The sequence below is a fragment of the Vicugna pacos genome, chromosome 7 (genome assembly GCF_048564905.1).
Source record: "Vicugna pacos chromosome 7, VicPac4, whole genome shotgun sequence".
In the NCBI taxonomy this organism is placed as follows: Eukaryota; Metazoa; Chordata; class Mammalia; order Artiodactyla; family Camelidae; genus Vicugna; species Vicugna pacos.
The window spans coordinates 21,004,163-21,026,267 of NC_132993.1; the positions used below are offsets into that span (position 1 = coordinate 21,004,163).

The following is a 22,105-nucleotide window of genomic DNA, read 5'->3' on the forward strand; positions in this document are numbered from 1 at the left end:
CTGAAAACTAAGCCTAAGACAAAAGGAACTGTGTAAGTGCTGTCCTCTAGTTGGTAAAGTTTCTTAAAGAGGCATGAGTTAATAATTCTGTAACCTCTATACAGATGTATGGTATAGAAAATGTGGGGAGAGGAGTCACTTTATAGTGGAGTAACCTGACAAACGCTACCTTGGCCAGGTGATCAAGGTCAACGTCAAAAGGGATAAATCATGGTGATAGTATGTACCCTCGATACGCTGTGGTAAGAATGACACTTTACTGCTGTCTTACTTAACAAAAACCATGAAGAACACATCAGACAAGCCCCAAATGAGGGACATTCTAAAATGTACCCTCAAAGCCATCCAAATCATCGAAAACAAGGAAAAGTCTGAGAAACTGTCAGACCAGTGGAGGCTAAGGAGACATGATGACCAAATGTAATGTGATAATTTGGATGGGTCCTAGAACAGAAAAAGAGTGTGAAATAAAAACAAATGAAATCTGACTAAGGATAGAATTTAGTTAATAATGATGTATTTATTTTGTTTTATTAGTTGTGACAAATGTCCTGTAATAATATAAGGTGTGATGAAAGATGTCAACAATTGGACAAACTGGGTGTAGGGTAAATAGGCACTCTTAGCAGCTTTGCTGTAAATCTGAAACCATTTAAATGTGTTTTTATTTAAATTGCTAAACTCTGCACAGGCCACTTAACCATAATGAGAAATGGTAGAAATACTATTTCTCATCTATCAGGTGGGCAAAATTCCAAAAATTGACAATATAATCTATTGAGACTGTGGGAAAACAGCCACACTAAGAGATTTATCAGAATTTTGCCAACACCTACCAAAATTAGACAAATATTTATCTTTTGGCCCAGAAATACTATTTCTGTGGATCTGTCCTAAAGATACACTGGCAAAAATGTGAAAAGACATAAGTGCACACAAACCTGTCCACTACAGCATTGTGTATAATAACTAAAGATGGAAACAATTCCAATACCCACTAAAAGGTTGTCAAAACAAAAACCTGCATCCAGTCAAGCCTCTAGAATCTAGAGTCTGGGTCAAAGTACCCCTTTACAGGAAATACAGAAGACAAAATATGTTAACACAACAGAGATGGAGTCAGTAGCATCTAGGCAAAAACAGTGCAGAACAAATAATGCAATTTCTTCCACAATTACAACGGAATAAAATTTCTCTAATTGTCTTAAAATTTTTAAGTGCTAGATATTGGATAAAAAGTAATTAGTTGTGATGGTACTGTAGTTTTGGTTTTTTTTAGAATGTCCTTGTCTTTTAGAGATATGTACTGACTATACATGTAATATGCTAAGACTTGCTTCGGAATAATCTCATTGTGGGTGTGGGAGTTTAGATAGATGAGGAACACTATGAATTGATAATTGTTGAAGCTACTACTTGGGGATTTCATACCATTGTCCCTACTTTCACAAATATTTAAAATCTTCCATAGTGAAAAGATAACAAAAATTGTTCAGGTCAAAAAATTGTATCTATAAGCCAGATTCAAACGATGAACTACCAATTTGTATGCATTGTCCTAATATATTAAATAGCATATGACGATACATGAGGACAACAGATTGTAATGGTTCTTAGTTGAAATACCAGCCCTTCCTTTTTCACCATTTCTTACGGGAAGATTGATTTGGACAGGATTTTAGGCTCTGCACACATTTGAAAATCCACACCCTTGCTTCAGCTGGCTTCCTCCTGGAAAGCAAAGCCCCTCTGACTCATCAGCCTGGAAGGCAGGCCCTCCCTGTGTCAACGGCCCCAGAGATGGAGGGCAGGTGCTGGGGGAAAGGGCCAGCTGACATGAGAAGTACAGTCTGGGAGAACAGCATGGAAGCAACTGGAACTGGGGAAAAAAATGAACAGCTGAGTCTGCCTGTTTTTAACATTTATTAATCGAAAAATATGTAAAATTCCACTTTGTACCCCCAGTTCTTGGACTCTCAAGGGAGGTAGCTGCCAGCTCTATGTATCAGGTGTAAACCTAAGTGCTTATGCCTTAAGCGATGAGGAAGCGAGGCCCAAACGAGGGAACCGCAAAATCAGGCCCATGCCCTGCAGAGGACCTGCCTGGGGGACCTGAGCCACAGGCACATGGCTCTTTTGCCAGAGGAAATGGGGGCAACCACAAGAGTGGGCCACTCTGGGGCAACTCCTGTACAGCTAGGCTCCCAGGGTCTGGGGAGTTTCTTCTCTTGTCACTGGTGCTGATGGCTGAGTTCCCCCAAAGCCAGCAGAGGGGCACATCCAGAGCCCTCAAGCAAAACTGGCTTCCCTCAGCTTCTGCAGGGAGAACCTGGACCTCAGGCCTCTTTTCCCTCTTCTTCTTGGCCCAAATCCACCTACAGGAGACCCAGAGATAGGACCCTGCAGCCAGTCAGGTGCTCTCTGGGGCCATCGCACCTCCACATCAGTCCACACAGCCACCCAGGAAGCCTGGGCCAGTCACTATCTTCAGCCTCATTATTGCATGCCAACTGGGTGCATGGGCCAGGGAGCCTGACCAGCACTGAGGCCGGGCACAGGAGGGGCTTGGGCCACAGGCTGCAGCTGCTGCTGGGACTGCCAGATGTGATGGAGCTCCTTGAACTGCTCCACCATGCGGTCTTTGAGGTCTGGGTTTGAGATCTGTAGCCGGATACTATCAGCTGACCAAGAAAGCTCCCCTGAGAACATCTCTAGCAGCATCCGAGCTGCTACGGGCACCACCTGGGGGGACAAAGAGGAGACAGGAAAAGGAGAACCTTGGCAGGGCTGTCAAATCCAGTCGTGCATGAGGGTATCCACCAGGGGGCAGGGGCAGCAGTTTCTACTTCATACAGAGGCTACTTGTGTGTGGGCAGCCCTGAGCCACCACCCTGGGGCAAGGGCCTAGCCCCAGGATTCTCCAATATTCAAACCAAAGCAAAGTTGGCGGGGTGGGAGACGGGGGTATACCTGTACAGTGATGAGCTTCTTCTCTCGGGGTTTGCGGTCAGGCCACTCCTCCCCAAAGCAGAAGAAGATCTCAAATGGCGGTGGGGTGTTGGTCTGGCCCTTCTGAAACAGGATGAGCTCTGCATTGAGATTGAGACCCTAAGTCAAAGGCTGGAACCGCCCCCGGACGAAAGGAGGCCAAGAGTAACACGATATGGGGCCCTCACCATTGAGAAAATGCTCCAGGCTAAAGAGCTTGGTCTTGACCTCCCGCTGAATGGGGTTGGGGTGCGAGCCATGGGCTGAGGCACAGGGACCGCTCCAGAACACTTTGCACTGGCACAGGCGGATAGCGTACAGATCTTGGCCTTGCAGCTGGAGGATGAGCCCACGGTCCAGGACATCCAGCAGCTGGTTGGTGTAGAAGCGCTGCTTGTCGCTGGGGATGTCCTCAGCGCTGGGGAAGCGCACTTGCTCTAGGCTCACAGGGCCGAAGAGTTCCACCTGCTCCTGGGTGGCCTCCAGCTGGCTGTAGAAGAGCCGGCAGCCGTGGGGGTTGCTGATGGTGAGCGCCCGGGGTGGCCGCCCCCGGTATTGGAACTTGATCTCCAAGTCGGTCACTGTGGGGCAGAGGAGCAGGCCCACTTGGCCCATGAGCTCCATGCCTCCCCATTCTGCAGCCCACTGACTTTCTCTGCCCAGCAGCCATGCTGTTGCCAGCTCTCCCACTTCCTTCCCCCACCCAAGAAGGGACTGGCATGGGCGTTTTTGTTCTTCATCTTCCTCCACCCTCCTTGCAAACCAGCCGCCCACACTGCCTTCCCCTGCCCAGCCCACCCATGGGTCCTTACGAGGCAGCATGTGGGGGCTGATCAGCAGGTCGGGCAGCAGTTGTTCGCCTGGAGGGGGCAGATCGGCAGCCAGGGGCCCAGGCTGCGTGCTCGGCACCTCAGAGAGCAGCTCCCTAAAGTCAGTGGGGTTGCCAGGGACAGGGCCCAGAAGGCTGGGGTCTGGAGCAGGGGGACCAAGCACAACAGGCGGCTGGAGAGTGGGTGGCCACTTGACTTCCTCTTTGGGTAATGAATAGGGTGCCATGGCGGGGCCAGGCTGCACTGCTTCTACAGAAGGTGGGGGTGGACAAAGCTTTAATGCCACTTCTAAAACTGCCTCCCAGGCCTACATACTCCCAGCCCTGGGCCTCTCCCCAGATTCCCTTCTGCCTCCCACCAGGTACCTGTGGTACCTGCAGCTTCTCCTTATACTAGACCCCCAACCACATCACCTCCCAGCCCCACCTGTGAGGCTCAGGCTTGGTAACATCCTCTGGAGCTGAAGGGAAGACACAGTCAAAGGAGGAAGGAGGCCAGAGAGAGAGAAAGAAGGACAGGTTATTAAATTGATCTGATGCTAAAGAATTAACACATGAGACCCCCAAGGCAATTCCCCAGTCTTCAGCTTAGCCAAGGCCAGGCCTTGCCTCCAGTCCCAGCTCTGCCATCCCAGGCATGTCGGTAGGCTCTCAGTGCCTCAGTTTCCGCACCTGCAGGTGCTAATACCTACTAAACCCCAACTGCTGTGACAGTCAGACCATGTGTGGGCATGTTTTATACCAACAAAGTCCCAGGGGGTTCAAGGTGGTGACTTTCTTCCTATCCTCAGAAACCGGAGAGAAGAAACTCAGAGAAGAGCTGCAGGGAGAGCGGCAGGGCTCCGGAGGAGGGACTGCTCAGCCCCCCAGCAGAGTGGGACAGCAGGAACGCCCTAGCGGGGCGCACCACATCAGTGCAGACAGAAGTGGCGGAGAGCGGCCCCCGGCTCACCTCTTCCTCTTCCTCCTCCTCCTCCTCTCCTGCATGAACAGTGTAATCCTCGCTGGGCTGTGCCTCTGCAGAGCCAGAGAGAGAAAAGCAAGACAGGAAGGAGTGAGCAGGGGAGGAGGAGGAAGGCCGCCAGGGCTCCAGGTGGCAGCTCCTGCCATGGCTTCTCCCCTCCCCAGAGCTGCCCAGAGTGACTGAAGGGCCACGCAGCCACTAGGAATCAATAGGGACCCCCGCCGACCCTGTGGCACTCAGCTCCCTGGGCCACCTGACCTACACTCTCTGAAGCCAAGAACCAAGAACAAGGGTTGGCTGAGGAAGACAAACCTAGGGGCCGGGTCCTTGCCAAGCCATTCCTGGCCTCACAAGTGATCCACTCCTGGGACCCCTGGGTGTTATGACCTAGCAGCGTGTCCCCGACTACTGCATGTTGGAGGGGCCCTAGGCCTTCCTGCACAACCTCCTAGGTGGCCCCACAGGGCCAGGCAGGATACCTGCAGGAGTGGGGCCATTGGAGCAGACCTCGTAGATCTTGTAGGGCTGAGGCGGCATGTCCCGGGGCCCGTCATAGATGAGGCGAAAGTCACGGCTCTTGTTAAGGGCACAGCGCAGGTTGGCCTTCCACTTGGCCGGATCGGCCTCGTCCACGCCCTCCGTGTACTTCCCGGTCTCCTTGGCCCAGGCCTGGGACAGGACGACAAGACAGGCAACCACAGAGAACCTCACCCTTCACCAAAGGCCCAGCCCTTCCTGGCCGGTGGGAGTCACTGCTATCGATGAGACCTTCAGCGACAAACTGGAGGAGCCCAAGGGCCCATTTGCAAGGCAGGCTATGAGGCCAGTCCTTTGGGGCTTCAACAAGCGAAGGGAAATCTAGGTGCTGTTAACCGTTTTACACATTTTAAATGTTGAATTGTGTGGCCGTGTTAGCTATCCAAAAATAAGAAAGGGATTTGAAGTGAACCTTAAAAAAGGGGTCAGGTTCAAAGACTAAGAACTACATAGCCAAAGCTTCAAAAATAAGCATTCTCTTTGACCCAGAAATGTTTAACTCTAGGAACTAACCCCAAAGAAAATCATTTAAGATGTGCTAAGGGTTAAAAATTGAGAGGACATCCCTGGCATTGTGGTCTTCAACACTGAAACAGGAAAAGCAACCTGAGGTGTCCAAAAACTGGGACTGGGTAACTAAACTGGACTAACCTTTCCAATGGAACATTCAGTGGTCACTAAATGTGTTGTGCGTTGTTGGAGAGGAAAGCTGGTCCTGATGGTGGGTGAAAATGCAGGTTATAAAATGGAATATATGGTTTGATTCCATGTGTGCACTTCATCTACACACACATGCAGAAAATTGAAAAATATAAGCAAAAAAAAAATTCCTAATAGTTACCTCCTAGTATTAAGATTACAGGGGAATTCTGTGGTCTTCTTTTAGTGGCTGATACACCAAACGTGCACCCTGGACATCACCCACATGTGATGAGAATGACACAGGAACAAGGAGGAGGAGTTACAGGAAGGTCTCCTGGATGCCCCTCAGTCCTTGTCTTGCTCTGGGGATTAGGTTAGAAAGGTGTGCCTGTGGCCGCTTAATCCAGGCCTGGGGTCCCCTGCAGCTAGGCAGATGGGAGAGTGGCCAGTCTGAGATGTACGAGGGAGTCCTATTCTAGGGAGGGGGTGCCTCAGAGGTCCAGGAAGGACCCCTCCCAGGGCTTACCTTGAAGATGGTGTTATCTCCGTCCTGGCTGGGGCCATGCCGTGTGGCATGGCGCCAAGGGATGTAGAAGAATTTCTTTTCCCCATTGACCCACTGAAGCCCCGGGTACTGGCAGCTGTTCACTTGGGCCACCAGCCAGGGCTTCAGCCGCACGCGGCGGGGTGGAGGAAGGGCAGCGGGGGCAGGCTGGTTCATGGCAAAGGGGTCTGCCGGAGAGAGCAGAGGAGGGTATCAGCAGATTTGTAGCTGGCTGCTTTCTGGGGCAGGGGATGTGGGGGCACTCAAGGAGCCGAGCCAGGGCCCTGTAGGACTTTTCCTTCCTCTCAACACTGGGGGCTGGAGTCTCTCCAGTCCATTCAGGTGCTCAAGTCAGTTCTCTCAAACCATCAGTTTTCATGTCACAAGGTCTCTGCTTCTGGGCTTTGGGAGAAAGGAAGGAGGGAGTTTACAGCTGTAGTGGATGCTGTGTGTGTCCCACCCAGACACCCTGTACCAGGGAGGGCAACAACTCCCCAGCTGCTGCAAGGCCAGCACAGCACAGAGCTGCCCATGCCAGAGAACTGCCCTCGGCTACCTCACTCCAGGGCCAGGCCCACCCCTCCACTCTGGGGCGACAGCCCACAGCCAGTGGGTGACTGGCACACGGGGACAAAACACCGGTCGCCTTGCTTCAGGTGGAGCAAATGTGTGCTCCAGGCTCCTCATGGGTTTCGGCTGAAGCTAGTCTCCAGCTGATTCCTCATCCTTGCTTAGGCCCCCTTCCCCCACTTCCTTCCAAGAACTCCCTCAACAAACCACCTTCTAGGAAACCTGGTGAAAGGGAAAACCTGTGAGTTAGGGAGGGTTTGCACACTCTGTCCTCAGAGCTTCCTTCTTCAGGTTCCCTCAGGAATGAAGCTCCCCCCACCCCGCCCCCTGATCTGGACATTTTGAGAGAAATCCCATCAGCCAACTCCCTCTCCTTCCTGTACCACTGGCAAGGACAGCAGCCACCAAACTTAGAACTTACTCTTTTAAAGCCATCAGTTTCCTAGACTCTGGTTCCTCCCCACTGACCATGCATTCATTCAGCAGCTAGTAAGCACCTTATGTTTGCCAGGAGCTGGCAAACTGCATGGATCTGCAGGAACTACAGAGGCAGTGTCCCCCATGGAGCGAGAGCCACTTTCTTGGGCCACAGTCTCTGTCTCCCTAGTCAGAGGCCAGCTGGCCACACAGAACCCCTGCCTTATCCTCTCCACCTGTCAGCCTCTCTCCAGACCCAAGGCCTGAAACTTCTCTTTGCCATCTTGACCCCCTTCCCAGTCTGTTCCACTCCTAGGTGGTTTCTCTCCTGCCCTTGCCCTTGATCTGTGAGCCCAGGGTCAGAGACAGAAAGGACTGAGCCATCATAGCCCCCTATCCTGGGACTCAGAGAGGACTCTTGTCGTGGGGCAAGGAAAGAACAAAGGGCTGAGCCGCGATGAGAAATCAGGCTGCCTCCTGCCTGGGGTTCTAGTTTCTGGACACATGTGAGTAGGTGGGCATGCAAGCATGTGTGTAAGAGAGCACACACTGCCCCAGGACCATGCTTCTCTCCCACTTCCTTGATACCCCAAGCCCCTAGAAGATGCTCCACAGGTAAGGAGAGGGAGTGGTGGTGATGAGGGTGGCACAGGGATGGGGCAGGCCAGAGTCTTTCCTAGAGGCCACGCTTCCTGGTACAAGAATGCCAACACTGACCCTCTGGGACGGGATCCCCAGCACTCACACTCCACTTGCCACAGCACCATGGATGGCCCATGGCCCACTCCCTCCATTGAGATGACTGGTTTGGGGCTCTTGCTAGGCCATGCACTGGCTCCCCCATCTTGTTTACCATCCAGGTGGGCAGGCAACCTCTTCAAGGGCAGGAGTGCCTCCCTCTCTTTTTCTTCCTCCCCACCTGCCCCACCATCCGGGCACCCTGTCATTCACTAGACCAAAGTAGGACTTAAGAAATACCAGCCAGGGAAGGTAATAGCTCAGTAGTGGAGCACATGCTTAGCATGTATGAGGTCCTGAGTTCAATCCTCAGTGCCTCCATTAAAAAGAAATACCAACCAGATGTTGGCTGTCCTCCACTTGTTTATTCCCCCACCCCTAACCCCAACCAGCCCTCCTCTCCCCAGGATCCTCCTCTGACTCAAAGGAGGTGAGGCCAGACCCAAGAGGAAGGCTTCTGGGGCTGTGATGCAGGCAAGGGTTGGAGGGGGCAGGCCTGGCAGGAAAGAATGGCTGGAGGAAATGAGGTATCTGGGTTGGTGAAGTGAACACGCAGTGGGGTGGGGATGAGAGGTACTGCCATGTGACAAAGGAACTAGGGTTTAAGCCAACACCAAGTCAGCCACCGCTGAAACAGGCTAGACTCAGGTTGAAGATCTTTCTAACAGCTAAAGCCCCCCAACCAAGGGCTGGATTGTTGCTGGAAGCAGCAGCTTCTGGGAGTTCTCAAGTCCTGGTGGGCTTCCAGGGTCACACTGGGTCATACAAACACACACACACACACACACACACACACATTCATACATCATCATTCCAGGCCAAAGCACCGAGCACTGAGGCTCAGTTTCCCCTGAAATTCCCCACCCAGTACCCTTTTGGGTTATAGTGGCTAAATGCCACCTCCGCACTGCTAAGAATTTCCATCTGCAAGCTGCTCCTCAGAGCAGTGCCCAGGGCTGGGATAGGACAGGGAGGGTGGGAGAGCACCCAGCCCGGCCCCCAGGCCTCAGAAGACGGGTGGCTCGGGTGGCTCTGGTGGCTCGGTTCCCCTTTCTGCACTAGCCTCCACCCAGCCCCGGGGGAAATGAAAGTGGCCAGACCGGACAACTCGGAAGCCTGACTCACTGTGAGCTGGGGGCGGGACGGGATGTGGAGAAAATCACATTTGGGTCCCCTAGACCAAATTCTCACTCTTTCACCCCGTGGCCCACCCCCCTACCCTCAAGCCCACTGATGGTCATTGTACGTTGTGTGGCTCACAGCACTGGAGAGCTTCACCCGCCATATTTGTATGTGTAGCACTCCTCACAAAGGCCTGGGTCCTAGAATAGAGGGGCGACGGTCACAGTAGCAGGCCATTCTGGCTAAGAGAAGGTGGACAGAGGAACGCTCTGTTGACACAGAGGGAAAGGCAAGCTTCCCTGAGAGTCAGGCCCGCAGCTCTGCCAAAGGTGGTGCAGCTGGGAGGCCAGAAAGGTCGCCGACTCTGCCCAGCGCAAGGAGGAAGTCCAGGCGAGTCCAACTGCCTGGCCTGCCCCAGCACTGCTCTTCAACACAAAGGTTTTGAACGTGTAACTCTGGTCTCTTGTCAGTAAGGTGCAGCACCTTCAAGCAACACAGGGATGGTCTCTGGAGAGGGCCTCCCACGACACGCCTGGCCAGGGCCAAGGGAGGGTCTGTCCAGCATGCCACAATAGGGTCTTCAGCTTGCGGGGTTGGGGGGGTGTTGCTTGCAGCCAGGTGCACCAGGACCAGGCTCAGCATCAGCTCCCCAAGGAGGCTTCCTCTCGCCCAGAGGAGGGCTTAGATCTGACTCAGACTATCCTAATGCCAGGAGTTCTGAATTTCAGTGCCTTTGTACAGCACCCCTACTTTCTCTCCAGAGAGAAGCAGTGGCCCAGATTCCCAGGGGATCCCAGAAGCTATAGCACAGCCCTCAGAAAGTCCATCCTACACCCACTACCCGCGGCTGGGAGGAGGACTTGATTTTCCAGCAGAGGGCAGGCTGGTCAAGGGGGTCTACCCTGACTCCTTGACAGCTGATCAAGTCCATAGCCCTCAGACCTAGCCTTGTGGACTTGAGCCCGGGAAAGTGAGGAAAGCCGGAAGTGCCTGTGTCAGCTTCCATGGAAACATCAAAGGAGGTGTGGCCTGCTGAGGACAGGAGGAAGCCCCTATAAGTGGATGGGTAGCCCAGGCGCCCCTGCTGGGGTGGGGCGGCCTCACAACTCAGGCCAGGACCCTGAAATCCCGGGAGCCAGCCACCCCAGGAGCCTGGAACACAATGGGCACCAGGGACCCCTATGGGAGGAGCGCTGCAGCCCCCAGTAGTGGGCGGAGCAGCCGGCTGTTGCCCCTCCTGGGTTTGTCAGATTCAGTCGTCCCATGCAAACTCCACACCAAGCTCATGAAGAAGGCAAGGGGTTCCCCGCGCCCGGCGTGACCTTAAACCCCGCCCCCTCCAGGTGAGTTGAAAACACATCTTGAGAGTAGATGAGGCTCGGGGCGGCAGATGCGGCAGGAAGAAGCCTCTCTCGGCTTCCTCTCGGGGCACGTTGGGGGAAGGCCAAGATGCAGGGGGAAAACCCCCGAAAAGGGGCCTTTAGGTAAAAAAAGGGGGGGGGATTTCCCAGTGCCGCCCTTGACTTGCTGCGAGCCCCAGCGCCCCGGCCAGACAGCTTTGCTCTGGCCTGGCTGTCCCTCCCGAGGGCCTTTAGCTTCCTCCGTCGGCTCTGCCCGCGTCCTTACTGGTCCTGGTCATTTATCCCCGCTCTGGGCGCTCAGGGAGCCCTGGTCAGGGCCTACACTCGTGACCGCCCCCGCAGTTTCCGTCCCTGGCGGCTTGCCCGCGCCTCTTGGGCCAGCCTACAGAGCCACCCCCGGGGCGCTGGCTTAGGGTCGGCCTCCCGGTTTGCCTCCGGCTGGCGCCCCCGCCCTCTTCCCCACTCTACTGTGCCTACGGTGGCGGCGAGGCCAGGAAAGTTCCCTCTTCCCTAGCCCCCGCTCCGGGGTACTAGCTCCGGCACCCCCGGGGTCCCGAAGCCAACCGCCTGGGGCTGGCGCAGGTATTCGCCATCTCCTATCATGCATCACGGCTACACTATTCTTTCTCTTCGCTCGTAGACTCTTGTTTCGTTTTTAAGTTCGAGGGAAGGACGTAAAGAAACTAAGTATTGCGCCTCATGGTTCTTCTCTGCTAGGAGGGTCAGCGCCTCCTTTTCTCCGCCAGGAGTCAAAGGACGGCGCCTCTGCCTGAGACCATCTCCCTACACTCTCTCTACCCGAATTGGCCTTAAGATCCTGGGAGGATGAATCCTTTAAACCGCATCCTCTTACCAGAGAAGATGAGGTGTGCCTGGGGAAGGAGGATCGGAGCGCACAGAGATTGGGAATCCAGGCTCGCCCTTCCATGGCCCAAGTCGTGCGCCCCGGCGCTACCCATCCTTGGCGATGGCGAGGCGAAGGGAGAGAGGCAGCAGAGCTGGCGCCCCTGGCAGCGGTGCCAACTCCACCGCCCGCGCCTCGGTGCTCCTCGGGCACCTTCGAAGGCTGGCGGTGCGGGGCGCTGATCCGGACGTAAGACGCATCTTGGAGGCCGTCAGACCTGTCGGGTGCGCCCTGCCCTAGGCGTCCCCCCGAGCTTGAGTGCCAGGCAGAGCCGGGCGCGGATCCCTCCTGCGCGTCTGCCCCGCTCCAGTGCCAGGCCTGCCGCTGGCAGGTGCCCCGCGAGCTCGGAGAGGAGCGCCCCGCGGCCGGACCTACCTGTCTGCGGTGAGCCCGCGTGGCTGCGCCGGGAGCACAGGGCAGGCGGTGGGGCTGAGCTGCGCCCTCCCGGAGCTGCACCTCCCGCTGGTCCGCCCGCCCGCCCGCCTGCCCGGCACTTCCGCATCACCCGCCCCCGCCCCTGGGCCATGGCTGCTGAGCCTCGGTGCTCGGGCAGCGCCCCGCCCTGCCCCGCGGAGCCACCCTGCGGTTCCCGCACTGACCCGGCGGCCGAGGGACTGGGCTGGGCCTCGGGCCAGGCTGAGACCCCCTGCAGCCCAGCGCGAGGACCTAGACCGACTACTGGGCTTCTTCGGCAATGTGGAACCGCGAAATAGTCCTTCGACAATCCCAGCCCCCTACCCTACCCTGCTACAGTGTTCGGCTGGGCCCGGGAGCTTCCCAGCTTGTCTCTCTCGGAGCTCAAGATCTGTGCAGACACTGTCGGTCAAGTGAGCCACGAACGAGCGCGGTGCGGCGAACCGATAGACAGTCCCCGGCCCTTGCCCCTCTCGCCCGCGCCTCTTCCAAGGGTCGGTCAACTCTAAGCCGCAGGCACCCAGACTCAAACGTCCCCTTCTCCACGCGCCTGCATACGGAGATCCTCAGGCTACTCTGTCCCTTTCTAATTCTTAACCTTCGCACCTGTCTGCCCCAGCTCCCACTCCCTGGTCGCCTTCCAGCCTCTCAGGGTCAGCGCCTTGGTCGCCTGTCCCATCTCTTCACTCACCGCTACCTTGACCATCCGTCCGCCGTTCTGAACTTTTTAAGGTTCCATGAGTGAGCCTCGCTCTCACACATCCGACCTCAACTCTCACACACCCAGTTCCCTCTCCTGAAGCATTCTTCGCCTGGGAACTCCTGCTCTTCAGATTTTGTTTTAGCATCATCTCTTCTGGAAAGTTTACCTTGACTTCCCTCCCTAGATCGGGTTCCCGGGCTCGGAAGCTTGTCCTCGCTGGTTTTCACTGAGATTTTAACGTCTGATTCCCACTGGAATCAACTTACTCAAGGACCACTCCTGTCTTTCATTTTTTGTTTTCTATAGTAATTTTTAACAAAAATATTTTTAAATGAAGAAACTTCTGTGTCAAGTTATTAAACTTTAGATAGAAAATAAAACATGTAAGTTCTAGAGTACTATTTGCCCTTTAAAGCTCAGTGCCTGTATTTGGAACAAACACAGCAGTATTAGTTAGTTGATGAATCATAACTTTGACCTTCCTCTCTCCATCCCTGTAGGAGTACTTGGGTTGGTCTACCCTAATCTGTATCATTACTCATTATGTATTGTCTTTTTTCTTCTCTCTTGCATCTCTCTCCCTCTCCCTTGCTCTTGAAGCCCTGATATAAAATAGAAATGTATTTTATTATTTATACTTGCTGAGTATTTCACTATTTTAAATTTTTAAAATATTAAGTGTGGATGCAGAAAATGATAGGGAGATTGCTTTGTATTTCTTTCGTTAAAAATGAAGCCACGATTTAATTGAAAGTGGTTCCTCCCAAAATGCAAATCTTTTTCACTGGAGGTCTGTTGTGCTTAATAGAAAGTGCTCTATATTGGACTAGGAAATCTATGTGGAGGAATAGTTCAGAAGAGCCTTCTTTTATTGTTAAATGTCCCACACACAGTCTGACAAAACACAAGACTAGGATTCTAAATCCTGCCCCCCTCCCCTATCCTCTGTGATCTGGTGAGGCATCCTGCCCTTCAAGTCTCTGAACTTTGTCAAGAACCATGTGGGGGCTGTGTGTAGAAGAAAGGGCACTGCCCTTGAGCTTGTATCCGTCTCTGCTGTGTTCAAGCTCAGTGGCCATAGGCAGGTCCTGTGAATCTCATTCTGTGCAGTAAAGAGGGAGGTGGTGTTACCTAGCTTGCAGCATTGGCGTGAGGCTCCAGGGATAGGGGCTACCCAGGGGCTCCACTAGCTTGGGTCCTGCATTCCCTGGACCACGGGAACCTGAGCCAAGAACCACTCTGGGTCAGAGACTTGGCATAGGGAGGAAGGGGCGGGGACAGAGAGCATCACTCAGGTGCTTCTAAAATTGAAGGGTCCTCTTGCTTCCAGATGCTGTCTTATGATGAATCACAAGTAAAAGGGATATGAGGCGATACCTGACTGCCACGTGCTCACTGCCAGTTCCCCCGCAATCAGGCCAGGCACGCGGGGAACGGGAGGCCTGGACTCCACGGCCCCAGGAGCCTCAGCAGGGATGTGTGTCCAGGCCTCTCATTCCCAGTGGTGAGACGGCCTCTGCCCCCACTTCCCCTGGCTGAAACAGCAGATTGAGGGTGTGGTGAGAGGCCTGATTCCGGAAGAAGCTCTGTGGATGTGTATGTGTGTGGGCTGGTGGGGGAGCTGAGTCCCCAAAGGGAACTGAAAGAAACCCAGTGTGAGTGGTGGAGACACAAGACAGAGGTCCAGCTGGGTGAGACCCTCCTCTCAGCTCTGGACCCGCCCCTTCCATGCAGGCCTTGGCAGATGACAGCTGCCTTTGCCTCCAAACCCTCCCCTCCAGAAGACCCATCCCCTCTGTCTGGGCTCTCCGTCTTCCCCAGACTGGCCTGTTCCTCAGATGCCCCCCATTTCTGGGAACTTGTTGTCTAGACACCAGGCTCTGGAATCCAGCAGGACTGAATCACACCTGGCTCTACCACTTAGAAATTGTGTGACCTTGAGCAAACCACGGACTGTCTTGGAACCCCCATTTCCCCGCCTAAAAGTAAGAATGATACCATCACATTCCCAGATTGGCTGTGAGGGCTAAATTCAACAAATGCTTAGGCCCTTTGTGCTAGGAAAAGTGGTGAACTTTGTCTAAACTGCCCCTGCCCTCCTGGAACTTCCATTCTGTGGAGTGAGCCAGACAAGTAAAAGCTTCTGGAACAAAACTGAGGGGCGCCCCATGGGTCATTGTACAGGCTGAGCAGAGGCACCACATGGCCTGATCTAGCTTTTAGCACAGTCACTCTGGCTCCTGTCTCTAAAGTGCATAATGCTATGTCTGACGTGAACCAGTGGCAGCTTTATTATTACTGATGCCCAGAACACCACAGCTGGGGCTTCCTTCCCCTTTCTTACTAAGCACTGCCTCTTCAGAGTATTCTGAGGTGCAAGCTGGAAGTCCCCCACTTGGTCGGCACTGTCACACAGACACCTCTAGACCTCATGTCCAACCCCTTCTCACCAATCTGCAGCTCTTTCTAGCTCTTCAAATAGCCTAAGGCCCAGGAAGCTGTGTAGCTGCCCTCGTCCATCCCAGGCCCTGGCTCTCTGCTCCCTTGGCCCTGTTGAGAACAAATGCTACTTCCCTTTTCCTTCATGGTCAGCTCCTCTCCTCTCCCTGATCCTCTGCCATCTGGCTTCTACCCTTTTCCCATGGATTCCGCTCTGCACCTTTGACCTAGAGCTCCAGAAGGCCCTGAAACCCTCAGGAATGCCTCAGAAATGCCAGTCTCTGAGTCCCTTTCACACTTAAACTCTCAGATCCAGGAGTTTCACTGTTGCCCTGGTTTCTCACCGTCCCTTGTAAATAAATGCCCTGGATTCAGTTCAGTGTCTTAGCATTCTCCCCTACCCCGCGCTGCCTCGCCCCTGCCCTGCCTCTCAGTGCGATCATCATTGCTTCTTCTGCAGATTCTTCCTCACTCATATCTTCAACCTAGACACCAGGATGCCTCACCCAGCCCCTCATCTCCCCACCCCTACCCACCAGCTGCACTGGGTCTGATTCAGGCACTCCTGAAATCTGCTTAGCTCAGTGTTTCACTCAAACCACTTCCCTCTCTGCTAGGAAGGGACTGGGGCCTCCATTCTTCCTGCCTCTCTGGAGGACTCTTGATAGAGCATATAGCACCTGGATAAGGAGGAAAAGAAAGAGGAGGAAGTCCCACCTGGAAACTGCAGCCTTCTGGGGTTCTTGCAATGGGAATGGCTGGGCCCCTGCTTTGTGGGAACAGAAGTCACCCTGGTCCCACAGGAACCAGCCATGGATCTCAGTGTCCTTTCTTGTCCCAAATAGACCTTGGCTGAAGCCCAGAGTCCATAGGTGTCCCCACCAGGGAGAGGGGTCCTATCCAGATGCACAAGGACCACCCATCATTGATGTGGGATGCAGGGGGCCCTGCAGCTTACCAGCCAGATCCATCTCAAGCCCCCACAGCTCAGGATCCTCCCTGGGGCAGAACTGCTGACCCTCTGAGGTGGGAGATGAGAGGGGACTCAGGATGGCAGGATCAGCCCAAGGGCACGGGGGCTCTCCTCAGCTCACATCTGGACCTCAGGGTGGTGGGAAGATGACAGAACCACCCTGGATAGGAGGGCACTCTGGGGACGGCTCTGGGAGTCCAGAGGAGGCGCTATCTGGCCTGGAGCCTGGAGTGGCTGAGGTGGGAGATTATGGGAGTGGGGCAGGGGACATGATATTTGTCCCAAGTGGCCTCTCAACACTTCACCCTGGGAAAGGGATGTCCCAGCTGCCCCTCTCTGGCCTTCTAAGGACTGGGCTGGATGGGGGTTGTGGCCTGAGCATTTCATGTGTGTGGTGGAGGCAGGGGAAGGAGCTCTTGGGGGCCAGTCACCAAACAGCTGCGGGGTCAGATGTTTGGCTCCTGCCAGCCGGGTACCCCTGGGCCAGTGCTGCGACCCTGTAGGGGTTAGGCCTGGGGGCCGGAGGTGGGGGATCGCCCAGGTTATCTAATTCTTCTGTAGACTGATGTTGTGGGTAGAAAAGCAAGAAAGCAGAAAGCCCTGAGGACTGACGGTCCCTGGGGACTCCTAGGGTAGGACCCACTCTGCTCTCTTGGGCCCTCTCACCAAGAGGGATGTCTGTTCTCTCTGGAGGGGAGTCTAGGGGGAGTCCTTACTCCTGGAATCTCAGTGTTTCACAGCTTTCCAAGCGAGGAGCCAGCTGGAGCTCTGACGCCTACCCAGTTCCCCGTGCCCAGCAGACTGGGGCCACAAGGGTGCTGATGGGCATGTGGGATCCAGGAGTCCCTGTGGATCTGTGCCAGTCTGAGGACCATGTCTCCCTGTTTCTCTCAGCCTCTCCTCCTCCCTCTTTCCTGCAGCCATCCTTCCAAACCCACAGCGAGGCCGACATGGCCTGACTGCTTTTCCAGGGGCCATCACCAGGAGTGAAGTTTGGGACGAGACAGGAAGAAGAAAGAGGCACCCGCTCAAGTAAGAAAGAACTTACAGGGGCTTCCTCATCGCGCCCCCAACTTTGCAGTTGCAGGTCACAGGAGTGCCTGAAAAGACTGGGTAAGAGGGCAGTGAGCCCGGGGATCCTGGGTCCACCTGAAACTTGGCCATCTAGAGAGCAAGTGTGCTTAATCCTGCATCCTCACCGCAGTTCGTGGCCACGGGGTCAGGGAGAGAGTAAGTGGTGGGCCTTTTGCTGGGAGACAGCCCATCCCAAGCTATGGCAAAGAGCCAGGAGTAGCACCACCGGTCTGCAGCTCAAGGCCGAGGGGCCGTGTTGATTAAGGCCCTGTTGGCAATGGACGTGATATTCTGGAGAGCGCAGGCCTCATGCTGGGCTGGCTGGAGGAGCAAATACAACCAGGTAATACTAATGAGTCCCTAATACATGAGGGACACCACTAAGCACTTTTCATACATTATTGCATTTAACTGTCACAGCCAGCCGCTGTGAGGTGGCCATGGTCAGTACGTATCCCCATAGACAAAGAAACCAGCTGAGTTACTTGCTAACCTTGTGAACTTGAACAAGTTACTCAGCTTACTTCTTTGTGTTCTTAGCATGACCTCTGGTGCTCCTTAGCTTGAAGAAGCAACACCCTGATCTCTGCCTTCACTTTACATGTAGCTCTCCTTGTGCGCAGGTCTCTGGATCCAACTCCACCCCACTTTTTTTATAGGGACATCAGTCATATTGGATTAGGGCCCACCTTAATGACCTCATCTTAATTAATCACATCTGCAATGACCCTGTTTCTAAATAAAGCCATGTTCTGAGGTACTGGGGGTTAGCACTTGAGCACATGAATTTGAGGGGAACACAATTCAACCCATAATAATTTTAACATTTAACCTACTCTCCACCAAACATCGGGGTTGCATTTGATCCTCACAACTCTACAAGGCAGGGATATGTATTATCTTCTTTTATAAATGAAGACCCAGGTCAGCCGCTTTGGGGAATGAAGTAGGGCAGAAAAAAGCAGAGGATGGTGGGGGTAGGGAGGCAGGAGGAGAGAAACCAGAGCCACTGGGAAGGGAGGACTCCCATGGGGGAACTGGAGGCACACCCTGTGCCCTGTACCCTCAGGCTTCTACCCAGGGACAGCCAAAGTTCCCAGCTCCTTTTCCAGGCTGGGAAATTCAGAAAGGTTATGCACTTTATCCAAAGGCATACAGCAACTAGTAAAATGAGGCACTGGGATCTGAACTGGACCATGAGTGATATTTGATCACTTCAGAGTCAGACAGGCCTAGGTTCAGGTCCCAGCTGCATGGCCTTGGGCAAGGCATTCAGCCTTCTGAATCTCAGGGTCCTTGTTTGTAAAATGTGTTAATGTCCTACTGTTAACAATGGCGAATCTTCAGCAGTGGGGGTGAGGTCTAGCCCAGTGCCTGGCACACAATAGATGTGATGATAATTTAAACATAGCAGTAGCCACTCCCCAGAGCACATCCTGTGTTTTGGTGCTTCTGGGTGGCTGCCTCGCTATGGCCAGCTGTCTTTGCTGAGTCCCTGGAGCAGGCAGAGCCAGGGGGTATGAAAATCTCATACTCTACCCGCCCAGAGATCCCTGGGGCTATCCTCCCACCTCAAACTTCCCACCTGACATGCCTCTGCTCTTTCCCTCCACTGAGGAGAGGGAGTTGGCTGCTAGGGGCCTCCTTCCTCATGCTCAGGCCCCGGGGTGTTGCCTCTATAGAAAATGTGGCCAGTGTATGTACCAGGGAATGATCATGGCCCCTGAGAGAGGCCACCCGCACCCCAGCTGCCTCACCCTCAGGAACAGGCCCAGGAGAAAGCATAGGGTCTGAGAACCGAGCTGGGGGGATGGATAGTGGGGGAATGTGGGGTGGAGATGACCACAAAGGGGCAGCCCAAAGTGATGGGAAGTGTTCTCTATCTTGATTTGATTGTAGTGATAATTACACCACTCTCTGCATTTGCCAAAACTCAGAACTGTACACTAAAAAGAGTGAATTTTATTGTATGTTAATTAAAAATAAAGAAAAATTTAAAGAACAATTTGGAAGATCCAAATTCTAAATGTCAAGAAGTTTTAAGAATAGCTTAACAAATTTATTTAGTTTGTAGTTTCCTTTTCATGCAAGCAGAAGACCAATATATGATAAATACGTCTTAAAGAACTCCTTAAGTCTTTTTTTTTCTGGTCTTTAAAAAATATATATTTATTTTTATTTTATTATTATTATTTTCCCCTTAATGAAGGTACTGAGGATTGAACCCAGGACCTTGTGCATGCCAAGCACACATTCTACCACTGAGCTCTACCCCTGACCCTAAGTAAGTCTTAAATAAAAATTCTAAATAATTTTAAAAAGAAAAGAAAAAAACAGGCTCTTCACAGAGAGGTAGGGGCAGCACCTTGCCCTTATCCTCTGTGTGTGTTTCTCACTCCCTCCCACCTGGCTCTGCTGGGCCCTTGCCCCAGCTGTCTGGCTGGGCCCTCTCCTGACTTCCTCCCAGCTCTCAGGAAGCTGAGTATTGTCTCTGGGGTCTGATGACTTCTATCAGGCTCCTTGACTGCCCCAGGGACCCAGGAAAAGGGGCCACCTTCAGTCTGGGTGGCTCCTGGTGAGAGGAGTATGAGGCAAGGTCATGGCAGGATACAGGTGGCATTAAATGGAGGCAAGTTTAGAACATTTGCAGAGGCCTAAACAGGGTTACGAAAGCCACTGTGGAACTTCAGGGCACCCAAAGCCTAGCATCAGCAGGGAACTACCACCCAGGGAGGGACTGCCCTCCAGAACCTGCGGCCGTGCAAGGTCGGAGGCCCGTGTGTTCCACCTTCCTGCCCTCCTATTTCTGGCCAGTGCCTCCCCTTAGCCAAATCCTCCCAGGATCCAGAGGCCAAGGGAGCCCATGTCATGCAGGCCCAGTCAGCCACTTTGGGGCATGAAGCAGGGCGGAAAAAAGCAGAGAATGGCAGGGCTAGGGGGGGCAAGAGGAGAGAAACCAGAGCCACCGAGAAGGGAGGACTCCCATGGGGGAACTGGAGGCACACCCTGTGCCCTGTACCCTCAGGCTTCTACCCAGGGTCAGCCAAAGGTCCCAGCTGCTTTTCCAGGCTGGGAGTTCATTAATGAATGAATGAATGAATGATAAATTTAAAAATGAATGAGTGACAGAATGAATGGGATTGGGCCAGTTCCTATTGGCACTAAGGGCAAGGTGGATTATTTTTCCCAGGATTCCCACCCTTCCAGACCTTTAAGGGCTATTGCCTAAGTACCCACTTTGGGGTTCTACACAGGACCCTGAGCGAGAGAAGCAGAGACCATAGGCCAGGTGGGATAGGGGCAGGGTGGATCATCAGATACTAGGGAAACTGCAGGTCCTGCAGGATGAAAGGCCTTGCTCCTCCTCTTTCTCCGTGGAAAACTACTCAGGGGCTGCCTCCCCTTCCCAGCCCCCACCCTGCTCCCCAGGCCCCACTTTCTCCATTTGGGCCACTCAGGGACATAGGCTGGGTTCACAGGGCTCAGTTAGGCGCTGGTGCTGCAGGAGAGGCGAAGCACAGGAGGGTGGAGACCGAGCGACCTGTCACCCTGATAGGTGGTGTGCATCTTCAGAGCAGCTGCCATGCTCCCCAGAGCGGGCCTCCTGGTAGGAGAAACTGATCCTGGCCTTGGACCAGGTCATGCTCTCAGAGTGCCCTGGGAATGGGCTGGTGGCAGCTGATGGGGAAAAGGAGGGTGGCCGCCATTCCCAGTGAGCCCTGCCCCCACAGCCTGTTGGTCCCTGGGGGCCCAAGGGGAATTCTGGACCAGCTCAGGGGTCTACACTGAGAGGTACTGGAGGTGCGGGATGGAGCAGGCGGCGTAGTTACCAGGGGAGTCTGATCACAGAGCTGCCAATAACCTGCTCCCTGGACCTTGGAACATGTGTTTTCCTGGATGTGGACATATGTCCTGACTCATAAGATCTGTGCAGCCCCACAAAACATCAAAGCTGCAGCCTCTGTGTCGCTCACTGGGGCCACCCTGTGGCCGTCTCAGTGCCTCACATCCCTTCTGTGGCCTGGTCATACAAGGCCATCCTTCCGGCAACTTTCCTGGGGACAGGAGGACAGTACAGTAAACTGTCCACAGGGAAGCCCTAGCGTAACTACTAAGAAAATAACAACAAAAAAATGTTAAAAAAATCATTGCAGGAAAATTAAAAAGTTATACTAGAAAATATTCATTTAATGCAAAAGAAAGCAGGCTAGGAGAAATAGAGGAATAAAAACAAAATGATACATTTAGAAAACAAGTAAAATGGCAAATGCAAATACAACTGTATTAGTAACGTGAATGACTGAAACAGCGCAATCAAAAGGCAGAGATCATCAGACTAGATTTAAAGCCAAGATTCAAAAAGAATACAGTCTATAAAAGACATACTTTTTAGAGTCAAAGATGCACATAGATTTCAAGTAAGAAGATGGAAAAAAATTCTATCATGCAAACGGTAACTGTAAGAAAACTGGAGGGGCTATACTACCATCAGCAAAATAGAGTTTAAAACAAAAAGAGTTACTCAGTGTAAAGAAGGTCAGTCTTTGGTGATAAAAGTGTCATCAAAAAGTGACATAAACAGATGTGCACCTAATGACAGAACCATACCTCACTCCATATACATAAATTAACTCAAAATGAATCCAAGACCTATATAAAGAGCTAGTAATATCAAACTCGTAAGAAAACACAGGGATAAATTTTCCTAACCATAGACTAGGCAATGATTCCTTAAATACAACACAAAGACAAAAGCAACAAAAGAAAAAACAGATAAATCAGATTTCATCAAAGTTAAAATTTTTTGTGCTGCAAAAAATTACATAAAAAATGAAAAGATGACTAACAGTATGGGAGAAATTATTGGCTTGCCATATACCTGATAA

At 53.1% G+C, this 22,105-nt stretch overlaps 1 protein-coding gene across 2 annotated transcripts; it reads right to left on the bottom strand.

Moving 5' to 3' along the window:
* Positions 1 to 1,912: 1,912 nt before the first annotated feature.
* IRF5 (interferon regulatory factor 5) lies at positions 1,913 to 12,715 on the bottom strand. 2 transcript variants are annotated; one of them, XM_072964519.1, is made up of 9 exons: positions 11,992 to 12,715; positions 6,487 to 6,692; positions 5,261 to 5,450; positions 4,770 to 4,834; positions 4,245 to 4,278; positions 3,801 to 4,067; positions 3,177 to 3,569; positions 2,971 to 3,089; positions 1,913 to 2,742 (listed from the first exon to the last, which is right to left on the bottom strand). In XM_072964519.1, exons 1-9 carry the CDS (start codon positions 12,140 to 12,142, stop codon positions 2,497 to 2,499), a joined length of 1,671 nt encoding a protein of 556 aa, XP_072820620.1. In that variant the 5' UTR covers positions 12,143 to 12,715; the 3' UTR covers positions 1,913 to 2,496. The 2 variants fall into 2 exon arrangements, with proteins under 2 accessions (XP_072820620.1, XP_072820621.1); XM_072964520.1 differs by having other exon boundaries at positions 11,566 to 12,128.
* Between the last annotated feature and the right edge of the window lie 9,390 nt (positions 12,716 to 22,105).

Bases quoted from the DNA above. Each gene is read 5' to 3' on its own strand.
- IRF5 (XM_072964519.1), bottom strand. From the start codon at position 12,142: ATGGCCCAGGGGCGGGGGCGGGTGATGCGGAAGTGCCGGGCAGGCGGG. The intron at 6,693-11,991 runs GTAGGTCCGGCC...TCTCTCCGGCAG, and splicing joins CGCGGGCTCACCGCAGACAG to ACCCCTTTGCCATGAACCAG. The intron at 3,570-3,800 runs GTAAGGACCCAT...TCTGCCCCACAG, and splicing joins CAGCCCCCACATGCTGCCTC to TGACCGACTTGGAGATCAAG.